The sequence below is a fragment of the Mesocricetus auratus genome, unplaced genomic scaffold, assembly GCF_017639785.1.
Source record: "Mesocricetus auratus isolate SY011 unplaced genomic scaffold, BCM_Maur_2.0 Super-Scaffold_100010, whole genome shotgun sequence".
Taxonomy (NCBI): Eukaryota; Metazoa; Chordata; class Mammalia; order Rodentia; family Cricetidae; genus Mesocricetus; species Mesocricetus auratus.
The window spans coordinates 25,123,492-25,145,566 of NW_024429194.1; the positions used below are offsets into that span (position 1 = coordinate 25,123,492).

General features: G+C 41.9%; 1 protein-coding gene across 1 annotated transcript in view; it reads left to right on the forward strand.

Moving 5' to 3' along the window:
* Positions 1–22,075, forward strand: part of Dner (delta/notch like EGF repeat containing) — a 304,752-nt gene that overhangs the window by 275,410 nt on the left and 7,267 nt on the right. The window contains exons 11-12 of the mRNA XM_040753181.1: positions 484–597; positions 9,720–9,851. Coding sequence (XP_040609115.1) covers positions 484–597; positions 9,720–9,851 — 246 coding nt within the window. The remainder of the gene's footprint in view (positions 1–483; positions 598–9,719; positions 9,852–22,075) is intronic.

Consider the following 22,075-nt stretch of genomic DNA (forward strand, 5'->3'; position numbering starts at 1 on the left):
GCCAGCCATTGGGAAATTTTAACTTTAGGTTTTTGGCTTTCTATGCCATAGGCTTTGGGATATGCAGAGAAAATGTAGATAAGATATCTTAGTTGAGCATAAGGAAAGGGATTAAATTTGTTATCTTCTAATAAGGCATATTTTATGGCATTCTAAAGGGAGCAGTAGGCACACACTTATGTGCATATAAAAACAGATGTACACAAACACACACACATGCACACATAGACATTCATGCACAAAGAAACACACACATAGACATGCATTCACACACACAACACACATCCAGGCACATTCACATAACACACATTCACACATAGACATGCACACACATGACACACACACAGACACATACACATGCATGCATACACACCATGAACCTATCCTGATGCTGTCACATTCTGGTGAAACACCTTCCTTTTGAAGGCTACACAAACTAGAGAGTATTCCATGGGTCATCCTTTTTTATTTGCTTCTCTGCAGGGACACACTGTGAACTGTACAAGGACCCCTGTGCTAACATCAGCTGTCTGAATGGAGGTACCTGTGACAGCGAGGGCCTGAATGGCACGTGCATCTGTGCACCAGGGTTCACAGGTGAGTGACCATGAGTGTGTTTTCAAACTCACCACGTAGTCCCACGGTTGCCGAGGTTAGACAACCTCCAAACCCTCTCCCATGAATGATTGCAAAGCAGAGAGGCCATTGCGCAATGTCAAGAGGCATGACTTCAATGAGACCTATTTGAAAACAACAGACGATGTTGTCATTAAACTAGGCTGTTCTGAAGCCAGCATTTGTCGTTTAGATTTGCTGACACTGCCATCACTGCGCATTTCCAGAGAAGGAGCGCTGAAGCATAGGACATGAGCCTTTATGGGAACACTTGAAAGTGTTAGTGCTAATGAAGTATGAAGGGGACCCGAAGGATTGAATGCGCTTTCTGTGTGAACTCCATCCAGATACTTTTAGTTTTATCGAATGTTGTAAAAGTAACACAATTTTGAGAACTGTAGATGATGGGTAGTGTTGGGAAAGAAGTGTTGAGAATCAAATGAGGAATGTGGGGACAGACTGAGTGGGTAGTTAGAGTGGGCTGTGACAGTTGCAGACATAGGAGCTGGGTTCACCCTCGTCTCGGTGGTGTCTGAACACTGTTAGGGAGTTGCCTTTAGAATGGGGAATCCAAACTAAGATGGCTTTTTGTCAAAGCCCCCACTCTGAGTTCAGGTGAAAGCAGAAGTGAAATGCTGTATTGGATATGTGTGCCTACGGAACGTTCTCAGTTTTTGTCAGATTCTCAAAGGAAGGCAGAAACCACAAGAGTCCAGAATATTCCAAATTTCAACCTTGCTTTTCCCTGCAGATCTCAGAGGTCTTGAAAACTAAAGAATAAGACAAGGTCAGGGGCTGGGGACATAGCTTAGTAGGAATAGTGCTTGCTGTGCCAGAATGAAGACCTGGGTTACAGCTCTGGGACCCATACACAAAAGCTGAGTGAGGTGGCACACTTGTCCTCTCAGAGTTGGGAACAGGAGACAGGTAAGTTCCCTGAGCTCACCAACCAGCTAACCTAGCCACTTGGCAAGTTCCAGGTCAGTGGAAGACCCTGTCTCAAAACACAAGATGATTGGTTCCTAAAAAACACCATTCAAGGTTGTCCATTGGGGTCCACATATGTGAGCACACATGAGCATTTATGACCAAACACATGTGTATCTATATGTTCATGCAATACACAATACATACATACATGCACATGGAAAGAACACAAGATCTATGTTTTTGGGAGGATTCTCCACTGTGGGTTCAGGAGAAGGCTGCACATGGGAGAAGGCGGGGTCTCTAGAGAAACACGTGTCATCCTCTGCTGGACTTGACCTCTCCTTCTGGGCCACTGTGTCCACCTCCAAAGTCTACAGCACTTTGCAAAGTCCACTTTCTAGGCCTTATCTGTTTACCCTTGGGGAAGGTGCCAACAGCCAAGTGGCTGGGGGAGGAGCAATTTCTGATTTTTCTATTTATCTGTTTTACACTCTGTGTTTTTTTCTTTGGTTGTTCTGAGACTGAGAAGTGGGCTTGCTCCAGAAAATGATTTGCAGATGGTTTTGTTTATCTGGTGGTTTATAAAAACAGAGAGACATTTATATATTAGTCAGTGGAGGCAAAAATATATTGGGGAAGATTCCTGGGTCTTTTCCAGATATTTCTATTTTACTACTAATTTAAAAAAAGCATAGAAGAAATTAGAAGATATAAAGCTATTGAAATAACTCACCAGTTAACAACATATGGCTGGGAAATAGCATTATTAATATATTGACATCCAAGAGTTTTCCTGATAGTCTATGAATAGAATATGGTATAGAGTGTATATGTGTACATATATGAACACAAATGGAATAATAATATCCATGTTACTTTGTTACCTACTTTTAGACTAAAATAAATAATGTGTTTCCTTACCAAGAATTATACCTTTAAAATATTTATTTTATAAGTGTGTGTGTGTGTGTGTGTGTGTAAATGAGTGCTGGTACCCACAGGGGCAAGAAGGAGGCACTGGATCACTGGAGCTGGAGTTATAGGTGGTTTTGAACTGCCCCTTATGGGTGCTGAGAACAGAACAAGAGTCCTTTGGAAGAAGACTCCAGGCCTTTATTTTTAAAGCATTTTTAATTTTAGTTCATCTTCAATTTTATTTTTGGCAGTTAAGAATGTTTCCAAATTATAACAATAATGAAAGGAATGTTTTTACACATGTATTTTTCTATAAGTGCCCCCCTGTTAGTACAATTCTCTAGGAATAGAAGCCTAGGGGTCCAGGAGAACAGATTATTGCATACATGTTATATTTGCCTATGGAAGAAAAAACAAAAACAAATGACAACTTTCCCATATAATGACATGACTGCCTGTTTCCTTGCTTTGATATACACACCCCACAGATGTCATCCTGATAGGCAACAGTGCTATTTTATTATTTTATTTTTAGATCCAGTGCTCAAAGTGTTGGAAACTTTAAAAGACATTTCTTTTCAGTTGTGTTTTTTTATTTTATAAGCACTCTCCTCATAACTTTGTCTGCTTTTCTGCTAGACCATTCACACTAATCTTTCTTTCTAGCCATTTGATTTAAGGTATTACCTTTTATCTGTCAAGGTCATATATATTTTTCTTTTTTACTTGCCTTTCAAATATGCATAGAACATTTGTTTTATATGTGTTATGTTTCAGCTTCACATAATTAAATCTTGATCCCCATTTTGTTCTTGTTTATCAAATGACTTTAACTATCGAAGCTTTATTAATATCCACCTATATCATTATAACCATGTCTGAGTTAGTTTTGAGCGCTTAAATCTTTAATGTATTTGAAATTTATTTTGATAACTTTTTTTTGGTGAGAGAATACTTACTGCAGAATATTTAGTGATTCTCCAACTGCCTATTTAGTAAATTGTCTTAGAGATATAAAGCACATATCAAATTCGTAGATTATCTTTTGTTTTCTGCTTTTAAATGTTGGATAGCACTTCAGATGGTATTATTGCCGCTATAAATAGCTCTACCTGGAAACTGTATAATAATTTTGATCCTTTGCATGTATGTATGTATGTATGTATGTATGTATACCATGTATGCCTAGTGCCTACAGAGACCAGAAGCTAGTGTACAATCCCCTGTGCCTGGAGTCACAGGTGGTTGTGAGCCACCGCCTGGGAGCTGGGAATTGAATACAGGTCTCTTCAGCCATCTCTCTAGCCCCTAACCTTCCTTTCTTTTTCTTGCTTTCCTGCCTCTCAGTATATCTGAGACCTAGTAAAACTTGGAATTGGCCCACTAGTGAATGTTTGAGAGCCTCTTCATTGATGGAGTGGCACTTTCCCACTCTCCAAGCCTGGCATTCTTCCGCACAGCTCTCTCCATAGGACCACAACCCAGTGACAGTCCTCTCCATCTTATTGGTCTGGTATCCACCCTTTCCTGCAAGGCTTTGTTCATCTGTTAGCTGTATAGTGAGAGCTCCCCATGGCTTTAGTTTGAGTCTCTCTATGGCAAAATGATGATAAACAATTTTATGGTTTTTTTAATTTTGATATCTGAATTTCCTCCATGGTGAAAGGTCTCTTCATGTCTTTTGTGTATTTCCCAACCCTGCCACAGCACTTTAAGGCTTCTCACATCAGCATAGCTTGTGGTTGCTGATGGCCTTCCTCACTAGCTGAGGCGGTGCTCATTTGGTTTTCCACCATCATTTTACCTTCCCTCCTCTACCTTGCTGCACTGTGTGGAAGGAAGTCGCTTGGCATAACCTACCCTTAATGAGTGGAGGCTATGCTTCCCCGTATGAGGTTGGGGTAGCTAAAGGACTACTTAGAATACTTCCCATGAGAGATTTGTTTATTCTCCCCCATTTATTAGTTTGTTCAACCTCTTATTTATATTAGTTAGGGCTTGTGGGTACTTTGTGTATGGTTTGTGTTACAGGACAACACATTTTAGTTTATTTTATTGCTCGCAGCGTTCCCACTTTGGGTACTGGGAGGTCTTTCACTTGACTCACGTGCCCCCCCACATAGCCCCGTATAGCTGTGGGGGTGCTGCTTTGTCGGGTTGTGTTTCAGCACTTGTGTACTTCCTGATGTTTAAGACTTCAGTCTCATCTTGTCTATTTCCCCGTCCTCATTCTGGAGTCATCCATTTCTCCAAGGTCCCCTGGCTCCTTCTTGGAGAATAATTGAAGTAAATATCTAGGCACTAAAAGTACTTGTTGCTATTAGGATGTCACTGCTGTCAGAGTGTCTTGGCTGACGAGCAAGGGAGTGTGCGTGTATATACTAATGATGTGTGCATCTGGCGCACATTTCTTACTATGAAGCTCTCTGTACCTCTATTAAGTTTCATGGGAATTCATGGTGTGGTCCAAATTCTAATCCAGCACCACCAGGACCATCCTGGTCTTTTATTTGTCCATAAGCCCTGCCCCAACACACAATAATAGCAATGTAAGTGGTTCCCACTCTGTTGTTTAATCCCAATATGTGCCATAGCAGTATCAAAATTGCTACCTTATGTTCTTTTAGAAAGTCACTTTCCCAACTAGAATACAGGGTCTACTTAGAGCTCATATTCATTTAGTTTAACGAGGTCTAAGCTAGACATAGTGGTTCAAGCCTATAAAGACAGCCCTCCAGAGGTAAAGACAGGAGGATCACAAGTTCAAGGCCTTCCTTGGCTACATAGTGTGTTCAAGGCCAGTTTGGGCTACATAAGACCTTGTCTCAAACAACAGCAGCATCCTTTTCAAAGTTATTAGGTCAGCAGCTCCCCTGCTGCAGCCTTGCCCTTTAGTGAGGCTTCTCTGGCCCATGCTTTTCTTCATATGCTGCTTTCCATCCTGGACTTTTCCAACTAGATATTATTTATTTTTTCCTTTTAAATGTTGCTTCATTAGTTAAAAAGGCCATCTGTTTCTCTTTCATTTAACTACTTTTGAATCTTGGTCAAAAAATCAGTTGGCAGATACTTGTATGGCTCTATTTTTGAGTTCTTCCTTTTTTGTTGACTGATGTGTCTGTTCAATTGCCATACAGCCTTGATACCTAAAATCTACTGTTGCCACATGACTTTTGAAAGTGGGCAGGTGGGCTCCTACCACTTCATCCTCTCTCCCTCCTTTTCTCCTAATTTGTTTGGATGCTGCCCATTGTATGTTAACGTGGTAAGTGATATGATCATATTTTTAAAATGCTAATCTTTTTATATTGATCATTTTTGGTTTGACCCTCTACTGTAGTGGTTCTTGTGTCCTACTCCTTAGATGGGACCCTTACTGGCTTCACTGATGCACTGTGGGTAGTGAACCTTGAATTCCTCTTCAAAGTTTGGGGGCTGCTTGTCTCTTACCCTAGTTGCCAGGGTTCTTGAATTCTATGTGCATACACTATTCGATAGCAAACTGTAGTGAAAGAGGATCATTCCAGGATACAGTGTACTTTAGTGTGCTGTATTTATCACATGCTATCTCTGTAGTAGCATTCCTTACATATGATCTTGGCCTCCACCAACTCCAGTCTTGGTCTCCTTAGTTCAGTGAAACCATTTTGTTTGAGATCTGGCTGCAGGTGGCAGTCCAGGGGGACTGTGGTGCTCAATTGCTTCTTGCAGCTAGACACTAGGACTGCTTGGTATCTCATTCTTTAAAGAATTTTATTTTTCATATATTTCATCCAGCTTTTTAGTTTATAGGAGTGGTTAAGACAGGTTCCGGTTTTTACACCATGATAGGAAAAGCTCTAAAAAATGTTTTTGAACCTTGATTTGTGTATAATAAAATCCTATTAAAATATGAAGGAACAAGCTACGGTACCTGCCTGGAGCCTGACATATGTTTAATGTAGATATTGTGGTTGCAGGTTACTTATATTTCCTAACTTACCTAAGGGAAGCATTACAAATGAATCGATATGATTATGGCCTTCTATAGGCACAACCTAGTATACATATTATCCACATTGCCTCTTAGCAAACAATAGATTGAGGGCTAGAGGAAGGGCTCAGCTAGGCAAGAGCCTTCTGTGCAAGTGCCTGAGTTTAGATCTTCAGCACTCATGTGGAAAGAGGGGCACTGGGAAGGGGGAGGGTAGAGAAAGTGGGGGTCCCCATGGCTTACTAACTACTTGGTTAGTCTAGCTAGTTAGTGAGCTCTGAGTTCAGTGAGAGACCTTATCTCAAAAAACAGGATGGTGGCCAGAGAAATGGCTCAGAAGATAAGAGCACTGGCTGTTTTTCCAGAAGAACTGAGTTTGCTGTCCATCGCCGACATGGTGACTCACAACCATCTATAACTTCAGTTCCAGGGGACCTGGTACCTTTTTCTGGCCTCTTCTGGCACCAGGCATGCATGATGTACACAGACATTTGTGAAGTCAAAGCACTTGTACACATTAAAAAAATATGGAGCATGATGAGAAAGATACCTAACTTCACGTCTGACTTCCACATATATGTAAATCTATGTGCATCTACATGTACATGTGTGTACACTCAAGTTCAGAGAGAGAAACAGGGAGCAGGGAGAAGAGGGAGAGAGCAATAGATTGAAAGGAAATTGTAAAGGACTTCATGTTCAGGTCCTAATTGGTAACCTTAGTCAAGGAGAAATGTCATTTTGCATGTCTTCACAAGTGCTATTCAAGAATAGCAGTCATTTAAGAGCATTGCATTTCTTTTTTCTAATTTGGGTGAAAGAAAATAATAAACAAGTCAACTAGAAAGACAACAGTCTCAGGCCCACAAAATCTCAGAGTCATTAAGTTGAGCCCTTCTAGTACAATAAGACAAAATGCATGTTGACTGGAAACAATGCCAGCATGTTGAAATGCGTGGAAAGATTGATGCTTGCCTGGGTGTGGTGGGGCCTTACTTATAATCTCAACACTTGAGAAGCTGAAGCTTGAGGCCTGCCATGAGTTTAAGTTCATGTGGTGAACAGAGGGTGTAGCATTGACCTTGGACTTGCTGAAGTGTAGTGGGGCTTGGGGTTTGCCAGACTGGGGCTGTGAAGGTTGGGAAGAGCCAAGTTGTTGCTGTCACTGTTGCTGTTCAGGTCACAGGAATCTCATTTCAGAATTTTCAGAATAGCTGAAGCAAGCTATTGTTTAGTAAATCTCTCCATTAAGGGTGACTTCCTAACTGGGTGGAAATGGCACTGAGGTATTTATCAGTCAGGACTTTGATTATCCTTCAGCCTTTCTCCGTTGGTGTGGCTTTCGGTCAGTCTACCATGTGGTGCCATCTGTAGTGGTGCAGTCAGTCAATGACCTTCTCCTCTCAGAGTGATCACCCTGCCAATACACAATGATCGCATTTTAAACTGGTTCAAACAGGTTAGCATGAAGCAATCAACTTTGTGTCCTCTCTGTTGCTGTAAATTACTACATTTATTGCAAGAAACAAATTTACCTGACGTGACTGGATTATAATCGTTTTAGGATGACCCAGAGACAGTGCATGTTTTGTTCGACAGGTTCGAGTCGCAATAGTGAGATGCCAGGTATGCATAGAGTGTGACATGGAACAGACATGAGATCTTTCAGTGTGAGATTTTTCCTCTGAAATTATCTGTGAGTAGCATATGGCAGTTTTATAATTGTGAAGTAAACCAACAGCAGATAGAAAAGCAGTCTAATGCTTAATAAGCCCGGAAATAATTACATGAATACCTTGAATTGTTGTCTCCTGAAGATATGAACAAAATATTTGGTTTTTCTCTTTGTTGATTGTGATGATGACAGTAGTGTTGTTGTTTTCTTCCCCCTACTTCCCTTTCTGTATTTATCTAAGCAAATGAGGGCTCATTTTTAAAAGCTCTTTTCCATTTTTTTCTTTTAAGAGAGATTGCCTTATTGTGAAGTGTCCTCTTCAGCTTTGATGAGAGGCCCTTAGGTTTAAGGAGTGTATTCATCTTGTATCTGTTGAGTGTCTTGGCTGTAAAATTGTCCAAGGGTGTCCTTTGTTCCTAAAACTTTTGCCAGCAAGATACTTCCTATATGGGGATGTTTGGATCATAGTGATGCTGGCTTGCGGGCTGACTTGGATTGTTACAGTAGGCTCTGTAGGCAGGTCAGAAAGGTCAGGATGCTGGGTCTTAACAGTCAGGGTCTGGCCATCTTCACTGTGACGGAAGAACAGACTGGAGTGGATGTGAGCATCCTTTGGACCATCATTTTCCAGGAAGTAGTATACCAGATTTGAGCTAATCTTGTCTTTGTAACTGTCACTCTAATTGCAACTAATACTCTCCCTGAGATTTTCAGTCCCTTCCCTGCTGAATCCAAGTATATAGAGGGATTAAGAAAGGAGAATCAGGTTTCACAAATGACTTGAGCTGGGTATACAACTGTGTCCACTAAAGAGCCAATGTCCAAACCAGAAAACTCAAATACTTGGCTAAAAAAGAATCATAAACTGTTGAGTGTTCTGCTTCCTGGAACTTCAGAAATGGCATGAGATTTAGCTACTGAATCCAAAGTAGAATGGACTTTAACAACATCAGGAACCTATGTTTGTCTTTTAGGTCAATCTCCAAAGGTTTATTCAGATGTGAGAATAACTTTACTTCTTCATGGGTTCAAGGAGAGAGTCTCCTTAGCAATGCTTTTTCTTTATTCAGGTTTACTTAAGTGAAACATTCCTTGTCTGGAATTTTCCAAGAGTTCCTTGCTTTGTACGAATAGTAGGCTGGGCTCTGTGGCTGGAGATCATCATCACTAGCCTGAGTTTTCTTTCTTTCTTTCTTTCTTTCTTTCTTTCTTTCTTTCTTTCTTTCTTTCTTTCTTTCTTTCTTTCTTTCCCTTCCTTCCTTCCTTCCTTCCTCTTTTCTTTCCTTCTCTTAAAAATAATTTTTTCTTATTTTACATGAATTGGTGTTTTGCCCACATATGTGTCTGTGTAAAGGTGTCAGATCCCTTGGAAATGGCATTACAGACCGTTGTGGGCTGCCATGTGGGTGCTGGGAATTAAACCCAGGTCCCCTTAAAGAACAGCCAGTTCTCTTAACCACTGATGCATCTTTCCAGCCCTTCCTTCCTTCCTTCCTTCTTCCTTCCTTCCTCCCTCCCTCCCTCTCTCCCTCTCCCTCCTTCCTTTATTTTAATGAACTCATAGGGGATATGGGTACAGCCAATCACTGTTACTTTTCTTTATCCTCCTAGGTGAAGAGTGTGACATTGACATCAATGAATGTGACAGTAACCCTTGCCATCATGCTGGAACCTGCTTGGACCAGCCCAATGGTTACACCTGCCACTGCCCTCATGGCTGGGTGGGGGCAAACTGTGAAATCCGTAAGTATTTCAGCTGTGGGCTACTTAGTACATGTTTTTCCTTCAGCAAGAAGAGGATGTTGACTATGATCAGATAACCCCCATATCAATGACAGTAAAGTCCCGAGGCTCAGAGGGACCACTTCAAGCATCCCTGTCTCCAGAGTCCAAGTAGCACTTTTCTCTTTTGCTTTCCATCATGCCTGCTCCTTGAGATTGCATCCAGCTTTTCCACTGGTGATGAGCATCTTCAGATGTCATCCAAAGTTCACTGCTACTCGGTCAGCCAAAAAATGTGCTTCATAGACAAGTGTTAGAATACCATAAATATGCAGCCTCTGCTCTGGAAAGTCTAAAAAGCAGCACAGGATTTGAATTCACACTACCTTTGTGCTTTCAAGTGTCTCTGAAAATAGCAGGTTCCTCCAGTTGCTTGAAGAAGAAAAGTCCAGTAAGGATGAACATGGAGAGAAGAGCTGAAGAGCACTGGACTGGGGGCAAAAGACCTGAAATTTCAGGGTCTGATGTGCTAGAACAGTGGCACTCTGATGGAGGTGACAATGACTGACATGGGATTTTGTTTTGTATTTATTTTGTTTGAAAGCCGACAAATATTCACCATTGAAAGGCATTTTTCGTAGTTACTCAGGGTAAGTTTTATCTTACCCAAGCAGGTTGACTCTGGGAGTGCTGCCTCCCGATCCCAGATGATTTTCTGCAGTGGAGTGATGTGCAACGTGCTTCTTCCAGAACCTTCTCACTGCTGCTGTACTCTGAGGGACAAGAGTAACTTGGGCTTGGAAGGAATGGCTCAGCCATTGCTTTATGGACAAGTATGCAGACCTGAGTTTAGAGCCTTGTTGCTTACACAGGAAGCCATGTGTAGTGGCATATATTTGTAATCCCTCAGGTTTGCTGGCCAGTTACCTTAGACAGGTCCCAATCAGAGACTCTATCTCAAAAACAAAGAAACAAACAACAAAACCAAGCTAAAGTGGGTGGCTTCTGAGGAACAACACCTGAGGCCGAGCTGTCCCGGTCAAGGTGTGGCCCCTCCGGTCTTTGACATCCGTGTCTCAGCTCTAGTCTGTTCTATAAGGTGGTCTGACAAGGTGTCAAAACTGTGTGCCATCTTTCCTTGATAGGCAAGTTCCTCTTCTGACCACAGCAGGGCTTTGGGCATCCCCTTCATCCAGAGAGAGAGAGATTCCTGGGCAAATTATAACTCCTTGGAGTGTATTGTTTTTTTTTTTTATTTTGAATAGCTTGTTTTACATGTCAATCCCAGTTCCCTCTCCCTCCCCAATCAAAAGGTGGGGTACAGAACTAAACAGAGAATTCTCAATAGAGGAGGCTAAAATGGCCAAGACACACTTAAGAAAGTGCTCAACATCCTTAGCCATCAGGGAAATGCAAATCAAAACAACTCTGAGATACCATCTTACTTCTGTCAGAATGGCTAAAATCAAAAACACTGAAGACAATTTATGCTGGGGAGGATGTGGAGAGAGGGGAACACTCCTCCACTGCTGGTGGGAAAGCAGTATGGAGATTCCTCAGGAAAATGGGAATCAATCTACCACAAGACACAGCAATTCCACTCTTAGGGATATATCCAAAGGAGGCAAATTCATACAACAAGGGCATCTGCTCCACTATGTTCATAGCAGCATTATTTGTAATAGCCAGAACCTGGAAGCAACCTAGATGCCCCTCAACTGAACAGTGGATAGAGAAAATGTGGTACATTTACACAATGGAGTATTACTCAGCAGAAAAAAACAATGGAATCTTGAAATTTGCAGGTAAATGGATAGCACTGGAAGAAACCATCCTGAGTGAGGTAACCCAGTCACAAAAAGGCAAACATGGCATGTACTCACTCATATATGGATTTTAAACATGGATCAGGAGAGTCTGGGAAACAGGAAAGAACCTACAAGATATACATGGTACCCAAGAGAAGAGAAATGAGGAAAGATCCTCTGAACAGATGGAGTGTATTGTTATAATAGCATGATAGCCAGAAGGAGAGACACAAGCATGTCTCTTTAGAGTATTTTCTTTTGTACCAGAATGGTTCATTTTGTTTTTAGACCTCCATCTTGAGGAATTTGATGTGAAAACTCCTGAAATATGCCCATACCTGAGGCAACTATTGTAAAAGGAATTAAACAAAGAGCCAAGATTAGAAGATAGTGTCTTGTAGCTAAGCATAAGAGCCACCTCACCAGAGTATCTTGGCTTTAGTTACTCTTGAAAGGTTTGGTACAAGTGACTCCATTTTATTTTATTTAGTTAGTTTTTCTTTTTAGCTTTAAGAGATGGTTTCACTGTGAAATCCAGACTGACCTTGGATTCACAGTCTTCCTGCTTTAGCCTCTCTAGTGGTACTGACTAAGCATGACATTATTTTCATTCTGATAACTTTCTTAATCTCTGAACAATCTTCGGTGAAGGCATTACCAATTAGGAGACATGCGTGAACATCAGATGAGTCTGTTTGTGATCATTCCCTAAATTTGTAAGAGGTCTGAAGTTTTTATTTTTGTCAGTGATGTAGATGTATGATTTTACCAAGCCAAAGATTCTAAATTTTAATTCAAGAGTAGAAGCAGAGCTAAGATACAAGGAACCTTTGTATAGTTCTTCTGTGAATTGATGCTAACTTTGCTGCTTCTTTTGTGTGTTAAACATACTTATGCCTGTCTTGTATTACCCAAGCCTTCTAAGATGCATATGTAGGAGGCAGTCTCCTAAATTGATAAAGTTAGGATGTTCCCATCTAGAATTGGGATTGATGTTAACCTTTCCTAGGTTGATGTTCATGTACTCCTAATTGGGTGTAACAATCTAGGTAGAAATCTATCACTTTTAGGGCTTGAAATACATTATTTCACAATTCCCTGGTTTTGATGGTTGCTGATAATCTGAGGTTATTCTGACTTTTTGCATTTGTAGGAGAGTTATTTTCTTTTACAATTTTTAGTAGTGTTTCTTTGCATTGTATTTTTGACATCTTGACTGCAATCTGTTGTGGAGATATTCTTCTCTGGTCATGTCCATTTGGGGTTCTAGATGCCTCTTGTATTTGAATGTTTGGTTCTTTTCATAGAGTTGGGGAATTTTCTGCTGAAATTTTGTTGGCTACCTTTGCTATGCTTTTAGCATTCATCTCAATTCCTTCAGCCAGTGGATTCTTAGGTTTGGTCTCTTGACCACATCCTAGAGTTTTCAGATTTTGTGGTCATGTTCTTTTAATTTATTTACTTTTTGTTATAGATGTTTGATTGTAGTGCTTCATTAACTTTGTCCTCCACGCCTTAGAGTCTTTTTTCCTGATTGGTTGTGGTTATTGGTCATGCATTCCATTGTGTTTTTAAATTTTTTCCTTGAGGAATTTTTGTTTCCAACATTTTTCTTTGCTTATTTTATTTATTTTTTCAGAATCTCAGTTTGCTTGCTGAGACTTTCCTCTGTGTTGCCGACTTTTTCATCCGTATTGTTGATGTTCTCATTCATTTTCCTGGCTTTTCCTCCCATTTTCCTTCAATGTTGCTGACTTTCCTCTCCAGGCCCTGGACTGGATTCATCTGTGTTCTTCCACTGATCCCTCATCATTCTTACCAGAAATATTTTTTGAAATCTTTACTAGGTTCTTTAGCCACTTAAGTGAGTTCAGTGGTGTCAGAGTTAGGAACATTTGGGGAAGTCACGTTGCCTTGTTTTCTCGTGTCCCTCACACATTTTCTTTTTTTAGTTGCAATCTGTACATCTATTGGTTTAGATATCTTATCTGTGTCTGGGAGGTGTGCTGTCTTTTTATTGAATAGCCTACTCTGGAAGGCCCAGTTCCCCCAGTACAACTAGGTCGAAAAACAAACAAACAAACAAACAAACTGTTTTTAGATGCAACTACCTCACACTATACAAAATACAGAAATAAACATAGGAGTCAAGTATGGCACAAATATATCACAAATAACTATAGAACTGAAAATGACAAAACCACTGTAGAGTATGTCATGAAGCTAAAAAAATTACAATAAGTAAGTGTGAAATAGTAAATGAATGAGATAAGGGAAGGAGCAGAGAAATAGGAAAAACAGGGGAGAGAGAAGAAAGATTAAATAATCAGGAGAAAGAAGGGAGGTGGGTGGAGAAAGCTGTAGAGAAGAGTAAGAGAAAGTAATTTAAGGAAAAGGAAAATAAAAAGTTATTTCACATTGATGACAAAGCTCAGAAGAAAAATCAGGAAGCTATAAGGGAAATAAAAATTAAAACATGACAGTATTAAAAGTAACAGAATACTGCTAAATGTAGGAAGAAAGGAAAAAGAGGAAACAGAGAGGACAAGATAGAGAGAAATAGAAAGAAAAGAAAAAATTACTCTTGAATGGAAAAATTTATAGACAGAATTAGATAAAGATATGGAGGGGAATAGCAAGTAAAAGCATAAAAACTCTTAAAAATACCACAAAGTTACCAAAAAAAAAACCACCCCACAAAGTAAGACTCATCTAAATGCACACACAGTAAGAGGATGGGGGCTGGAGAGATGGCTTAGCTGTAAAGAGAACTGACTGCTCTTTCAGAGGGCCAGCTCCTGTATGCCAGCTCACAACAGTCTGTAACTCCAGGTTCTGGGAATCTGAACCCTATTCTGGCCTCCAGGAGCACTGCATGCATGTGGTACACATGCACACAAAACACCCATACTGTAGGTGGACTTTTCTTTTCCACCCACCAGTCCCCAAATAAGCAAGATGGAGACTCAATATTAGTTGTCAATGCTTGGCCAATAGCTTAGGCTTATTACTGACAACTTAAATTAACCCATTTCAGTTAATCTATTTGATGTCACGTGGATTGCAGATTTATCTGTCCTCCCCTGTCTTGCTCCCTCTTCATCTCTTGGTGATTCTTCTGACTCCTCCCTTTTTCTTCACAGAGTTCTCCCAGTCTGATTCTCCCACCCAGTCTTATCCTGTCCAGCTATTGGTCAGTCAGCTTCTTTATTAAACTAATCACCATGTAGTTTACACAGTGTACAGAAGGATTATTCCACAGTACTACACATATAAAATAAAGATCTCAAAAAGGGAGCATCACAAGGGTTACCGAGAAAGAACAAATGGTGAAGTTTTGGGCCAGCTTATTTCTTGGTCCTTGAAAAATAGAGTGGCAGTTACACAAATGGGGTTGGGTATCAGTTAAACTGTGGCTTCCTCAGTTGCTGAGTGAGTCTGTCTGATGTCCGAAGAGTCATCTTCGTGGAAGCACTTACTATTCTTTGTGTAGCAGGGACTGCTCTCTGTTGACCACATTCAACTTTCCATTCTGTCACACTCATTGTATCTCGAGAAATCCTCAGGTCATAGTCCTCGAGTGACTAATGTTTAGTTGGAGATGTCCCCTGCTGCATAGGACTTGGTCACAGCACCAAGACTGGGATAGGCAGAGACCTGTCTTCATTCTTTCAAGACCTCTTGAGTATGAATCACCCTGCTGGAGGAATGTGACTCTGGGAATCGTGTGCACTCTGTTCTGGACCTTCAGAGTTCTCAGACTTGACAGCTGTGAGGACAGCCATGTGGCTTTAGGATCTGATCAACTCACCGGCCTCAGGTTTAGCATTATCAAATCCTACGCCTAAGCTCAGTCAATGAGTGCTGTACACAGTCACCAAAGTCAGGGCTGTCTCTCCATAGACACCTCCCAGCCTTAGCCTGCTGCCTCTGTGCTTTAGTTTGTCACAATCTGCTCTCCTAGTCTCCAGATCTGTCTCTCCAGGCCTTCTTCACCCAGGGGCAGTGGCAGGCCAAACCGAGATACTCCCTGATCTGTGGATGTTCTCTGGTCTCAGGACCCCACTGTAGCTTAGATTTTTTAATTATTATTTTATGTGTATGTGTGCTTTGTCTTCATGTATGTGTGTGTGCCATGTGCATACCTAGTACCCCAAGAGGCTAAAAGAGGGTGTTAGATCCCCTGGATCTGGTGTTATAAACCATTGTTCTTGACCCTGTAGGTGCTGAGGATAGAATCTGGGCCCTCAGCAAGAGCTGCAAGTGTGCTTAACCACTGAGCTATTCCTCCAGCCTCCTGTTGCTCAGTGTTTTAACAAGAGTCTCTCTTAAAATGCTGCCTGACTGTTGACCCCCAAGTCATATGTGACAACGTGGCATTTATCTCTACTGCTGACCCACACATTAGAGGATTCTACATTATATATTGAAGATACTTTCTGCTTTCCTTTTTGTTTTCATTTGACACAGAAAAGAGAACACAGGAATTAACCCAAATGCAGTCGATCAGTTTGATTATGTTTATTACTGAAGTATGATGCATTAGAACCAGTGAGGTGCTACTACTTAGTATGCATAATCTTGGGCATGTTGTTCTTTGTAAGGTCTCAGTGGCTTCCCATATACACGGATCTGTAAATGACCAACACTTGAAATGCATAGAGTTGTACCCAACATAGATGGAACATCCAATAAATGCCAACTAAAATTAATAACCAAAACGGTTGCACCAAGTACAACTCTCTGGTGTCCCTGTCACTGGGGTACCTCCATGGCATCTCCAATTCATTACTTATAACACAGAGCTCTGGATTTCCTGCCTGCGTCTAGTCACTCTGAGGTGACCCCTACTCAAACATAGTACCTCATGCATCCAGCCACACAAGCCCGAACGATCTAATTCTATCTCCAGTGTCACACTCACTTGCTGCTCTGTGTGTGGCTCTGTCCCCTCCACCCCAGGCCAAGCCACCACAGCTCTGCCCCACACTAGAGTAGCCCCTTAAAAGGCTTTGTGCTCACTCTTCAAAGCGATGGTTCTCAACCTCCCTCGTGCTGTTCCTTATGCTGTAGTGATCCCCTGCTGTAAAATTATTTCATTGCTACTTCATAACTGTAATTTTGCTATGGTTATGAACCCCAATGTAAATATCTGATATACAATCATGCCCCCCAACAGGTCATGACCCACAGGTTGAGAACCACAACCTCATGCAGCCAGGCACATCTTCTCAGTGTATATGTGAGCACTCGGACCCTTGTGTCCAGCCATGCCCAGGACTATTAAAATAAGAAATTCCCTCAAGACCCAAGGTCATGCTAATTGCCTCTAAAGCTTGAGGAGGGTGCTCTAGGGAGGTACCTCCCCCTTCACTGGGCCTGTCTACCTCAGTCTTTTCGTGCTGATTTCCTTTGATCCTTTGTCCCCACTCTTCTGCTACAGGCCTGGCCTTGTTCAGCTGCTTTGCCTGGGGTAGCCTACCCTCTTCTCTTCCTCATCCCTCATTCGTGTCTAGTGTCTCCATTGTATAGGCTCTCTTGATACAGTTAAATGAGCACCCTGTCTCTTCCCGTTTCTGTACACCTTTCTCCATGCTGCCTCGGCATACCTGTACTTTCACTATTTGGTGACAGTTTGATAATGCTTGTATCTGTCAAAAAGCCTGAGCCTCCAAGAGCTTACTTCTCCCCCCCCCCCGACTTTCTTCATGCTTCACCATGGGGCACAATGAACTCTCAAGTACTAGTTCTGTGAATGGATTTTTATGAAGGAGTAGAATATTGCACTTCTGTGTCAGCCACTGTTCTATTTCTGGTAAGGGACACTGTGACCTCAGTAACTCTTATAAAGGAAAGCATTTAACTGTTGCTCCCTTATAGCTTCAGAAGTTTAGTTCATTATCATCATGGTGGGAAGCATGGCGGCACACAGGCAGACATGGTGCTGGAGAAAGAGCAGAGATTTCCATGTCCAGATGTATGGGCAGCAGGAAGACAGAGTGACTCTGGGCTTGGCTTGGGCTTCTGAAACCTCCAAGCCCACTCCCAGTGACACACTTCCTCCAACAGGGCCACACCCCCTAATCCGCCAAATAGTGCCACTCCCTATGGGCCTATGGGGGCCGTTTTCATTCAAACCAGCACACTTTCCCATCTGCTCATCATCTGAAGATCAACAGTGACTGCTAATTTTTCTCAGGCTTATTGATACCTCCATTGACAGCTCACCTTCAGCTATGGAAAACATGACATAATTTGAAATCTTACCTTGTGATTGTAGGCAGCAGATGGCCTGAAGAATTAATTAACAAATGATATCATCACAAACATGCTCCTTTCCAGTCTCTTTTTAAAATCACATGGATGAGTAAATTAGCCAGTGTAGCTATGTTCACCGAGATAAATTACAAAATAGGTATGGACAATTTATTTTAGAATAAATTATGCAAATAAGCTGAAGTCTAATTTGGATAGATATGATTTTGCCATCAGCTTGCCTGGTTCACCTTGAACAGCTTTTTCTACCCAGATCCCAGCATCCTAAAATGTTCAGTGTAAACACGCTTCGAAAAACAGAGAGCCTCAAACAAATTTAAAGGAAAAATGCAAATGATCCTTGCAACTTACAAGTGGGACACTTATGAAATTTTCTCCAACAGCTCTCGAGTGAGCATTCCTGGTCGCACACCTGCTGGGGCCCATGAGATAGTCCCATTCTGCACGTTCAGGTTTAAGATTTCATCTCCAGGCTGGGCTGGAGCCAGCACAGTAAATGATTCATGCAATGGGACTCAGGGGATGTGGAAAATCAATGCCTTACGAAGATGGAGCCTGGAAGGGAGATGGCATTTGCAGCCACCCGGTAGGGTACATTCGATGCCTCTCAGACTGGGTGTTGGATTATGCCGATCCAGGCTGTCTACTTAAACCAATTAGCTTGCAAAGCAGCCACCTTCACGTCTGTCAAGAACATTTCAGATGACAGTAAAGATGAATCTAGCTTTAAAGATGAAGGCAGGGGATAAAGAAAAACAGCTTTTTTTTCAGGAATTGTGATAGATTTCTCCTTAATGTCTAAGCACCTTGGAATGCAAATACGTGAGAAGTGGTGCAAATGGAGGGACATGCAAAGTGTGGGCAAGCTCCTCACGCACGGGATACACATGGGATGCTGCCGCACTGACCATGTGATGAGGTGCAACGTCTTCTTGCACAGTGGTTCTCACGTGGGTGTGAACTTATGTGTCACAGTCAATATGCTGTGTGTGTACTTTACACACAAAGCGTGTGTAAAGCTCAAAAAGCTCAGTGAGAACTCCTGTGAGGGCTGGAGAGACGGCTCTGTGGATAAGGATACCTGCTGCCAAGGGTATGAGTGTCATACCCAGGATTCACATGGTGGAAGGAGAGAACGGCACTGTGGTGGAAGTTGCCCTTTGACCTCTACTCGTGCTGTGACATGCATGTGTGTGCACGCATGCACATACAAACCCACACATACAAACATAGTTAAAAAAAATTCTGATTCTCCATGGCCATCAGATCTGAGCACTCCACGGGTTGGAGTAGAAACCACTTTGGCCACCCTCGTGTTGATGCTAAATGGATGATAAAACATGTTCTGTTGAGCTTTGGACTCCAGCCTGCTGCTGAATTTTTAAGGGAATGGATGCTATAATACTTGGAAATCAAGTGAACCACACTTACTTTTTCAGCCAGAAAACAGAGGCATCTCTCCAAGCAGGCAGTAGCTATTGCCAAGAGAAAGGGCTGCTGACTTGGGGAGCGAGCCTCAGTTCTGGTTCCATAAAACACCTTCTGCCATCTGTGCAGACTATTTCTTTGTGGAGTGTTACGTTGCTCTCCTTGTCTCTGCATATTGACTCAGCTGAGGAGTGTGTACCCTGAGGATATGGTAGCTTTCTGAGCTCCCTCTGCTGCCTTAGCAGCTGGGCAGGCAGTCTTGGATGGAAATGTCAAACCAAATGTCACAGGCCTCTTTAAGATATTCAGGGATAGGATGATCTGGTGGTAGGCTAAGGAGACTCTTCATTCATCCCATCTCTTCAGGCTTCCTAGAAGCTTCAAGGCTAAGAGCAGGGCCCACTTTTCTGTTAGACCTCTAGGAAATGGGTCCACAGGCCTGGTCCCTTGTCTATCGGTTCTTGTCCTCTCCTTCAGAATGTCCTTTTCAAGGTCAAGAATAGTTGATTCTCAGAGGCCATGATCACTGATTACTGAAGATGTAGCTTATTATGTGACAGTACTCTCGCATAAACAGGTTAGTGAAAAGTGCCTCGAGGTGTGTTCCTGTTCTCACTCTTCTCTGAATCCTCTACCTAGACATCAGGAAAAGTCCTACTGTGGTAGTGGTGACCCTGCAGGGTAATGGCAGTGGCGATGGTATGACTACAATAGAGAAAACCCAGCTCCTTTTGATTTGCAGTTTCCTTTTGCATCCTGTTTATAATAGCTAGATATTCCCATTTGTACACAGGGCTGCAAAGAGAACATCATCTGACATTACCGACCAATGCCAACCAGAGGTGATGTCCAGCCCTTCCATTTTGTCCCTGTTGACAGAGGCTGATGGAAGATCAAGGGCAGCTAATGTTTTAAAATCCTCAGCCCAGAGCCTCTGCCTCACAGGAGCGTGTGCTCTTCTTTGTCCTTCCTTCTTCCAGCATCCCAGCTGTCCCTTTGGAAGGACCACCCACAAGTGCCTTTTCTCTTTTGCTTTTTCAGTTTTCCAGTTTATGCTCACGACAGACCCGTGGGGCAGGCGCTGGTGCTTCCCTGATTCACAGGGCGGGACAGAGGCTCAGGAAGGGGGATCAGATATTGGAGCTGGGATTGAAGTGAGGCTGTTGTGATCAGAATGCCTATGTTTTTCCAGTTGCTACGTGGGGGTTCTGTTATGGGTGTTTATACTAACAACTTATTGTTCATTTCTCAATTATATAAAAATAGGTCATTATTTCTAAAAATAATTGAAAAGTATACAAAAAAACGCTAAAATCACTTATAGACCTGTCTTCCAGAGGCAATCACTGTTGATGCACACTGGACACACAAACCTCAACTTCTGTCTTGCTTCCACTAAAGAGATGTCAGCTTCGCAGGCTGCCTCTCTTGTGGGGGTGAGGTGGGAAAATTGTATATGTTCTGGCTGTTGTGATTAAAAGAGATGTCTCTAAAGATCTTCTTAGTCCACCTAGGGAAGCAGTGAAAACTTGCTACTATTATGTCTACTTTGAGCTTTTCAAAGCCCAAGTAACTGTTTTAAACTCACTGTGATTGCTGAATTATTTTTACCACATGAGTATGCCTCATTTGACTGAACTCTTTTATTTGGTTGTACTGTTTAATGGATATCTTTCTTTTTGCCTCACTAAGAGTTGAATATTTGGATTGTTTTCCTCCTTTTGACTCTTGTAAATTGTTTTGGGGTTGGTGGGGTGAGGAGAGGACATTAGAGGAACTTCATCTTTATCTGCAACATATTATTTATTTTTACAAAAACATACAAAAGACAAAACCAGAAAGACAAATATAGAATGTACTTACTCATAAGTGGATACCAGAAGTAAAGCAAAAGATACCTAGTCTACAATCTATAACCCCAGAGAAGCTCAGACCCTCTTCCAGAAACAGATGGAAACAGATGCAGAAATCCATAACTAAACATTGGGTCAAGATCCTGGAGTACAATCAAAGTGAGGGAGGAGCAAAAATATGAACAAAGGAGTCAAGACCATGATGGGGAAACCCACAGAATAAGCTGACCCAAGCTCGTGAGAGATTGCTGACTCAGGTCTGACAAATGAGGAACCCGCATAAGACCAAACTAGACTCCCTTAATATAGGTGACAATGGTGTGACTGGGGCAATATATGAGGCTACTGACAGTGGGTCCAAGACCTGACACTAATGTACAAACTGGGTTAGTGGAGCCCATTCTATATGGAGAGATACCTTGCTCAGCCTAGACACAGGGGTGTGGGGGTGGAGAGGTGTCTTGGTCCTGCCTCAACTAGATGATGGGACAGACTTAGTAGACTTCCTGTGGGAGGCCTTACTCTCTCACTGGAGCAGATGGAAGGAGGGGAGAATGGAGGGTTTGGAAGGCAAGGAGGGAGGGGGAACTGGGATTGGAATGTAAAAATAAATTAATAAAGGAGGAAAAAACATATAAAAGAAATATAAAGCAAAGTGATAAACTATTAATATTTATTGGCTTGAGAGGTAACTGTATGGGGCCTGACCTTATTTTCTGAGCTGTTTGTAAATAGGTGATGGTTGATTATTTAACACTTCAATATTATGATTCAAGGATGAATATTCTTATACACAAAGCTTTGCACATTTACAGGGCTAATTCTGGAGCAGGGAGTCTGAAGTGGCCATATCTTGGGTGAAATTCTACCATTAAGATCA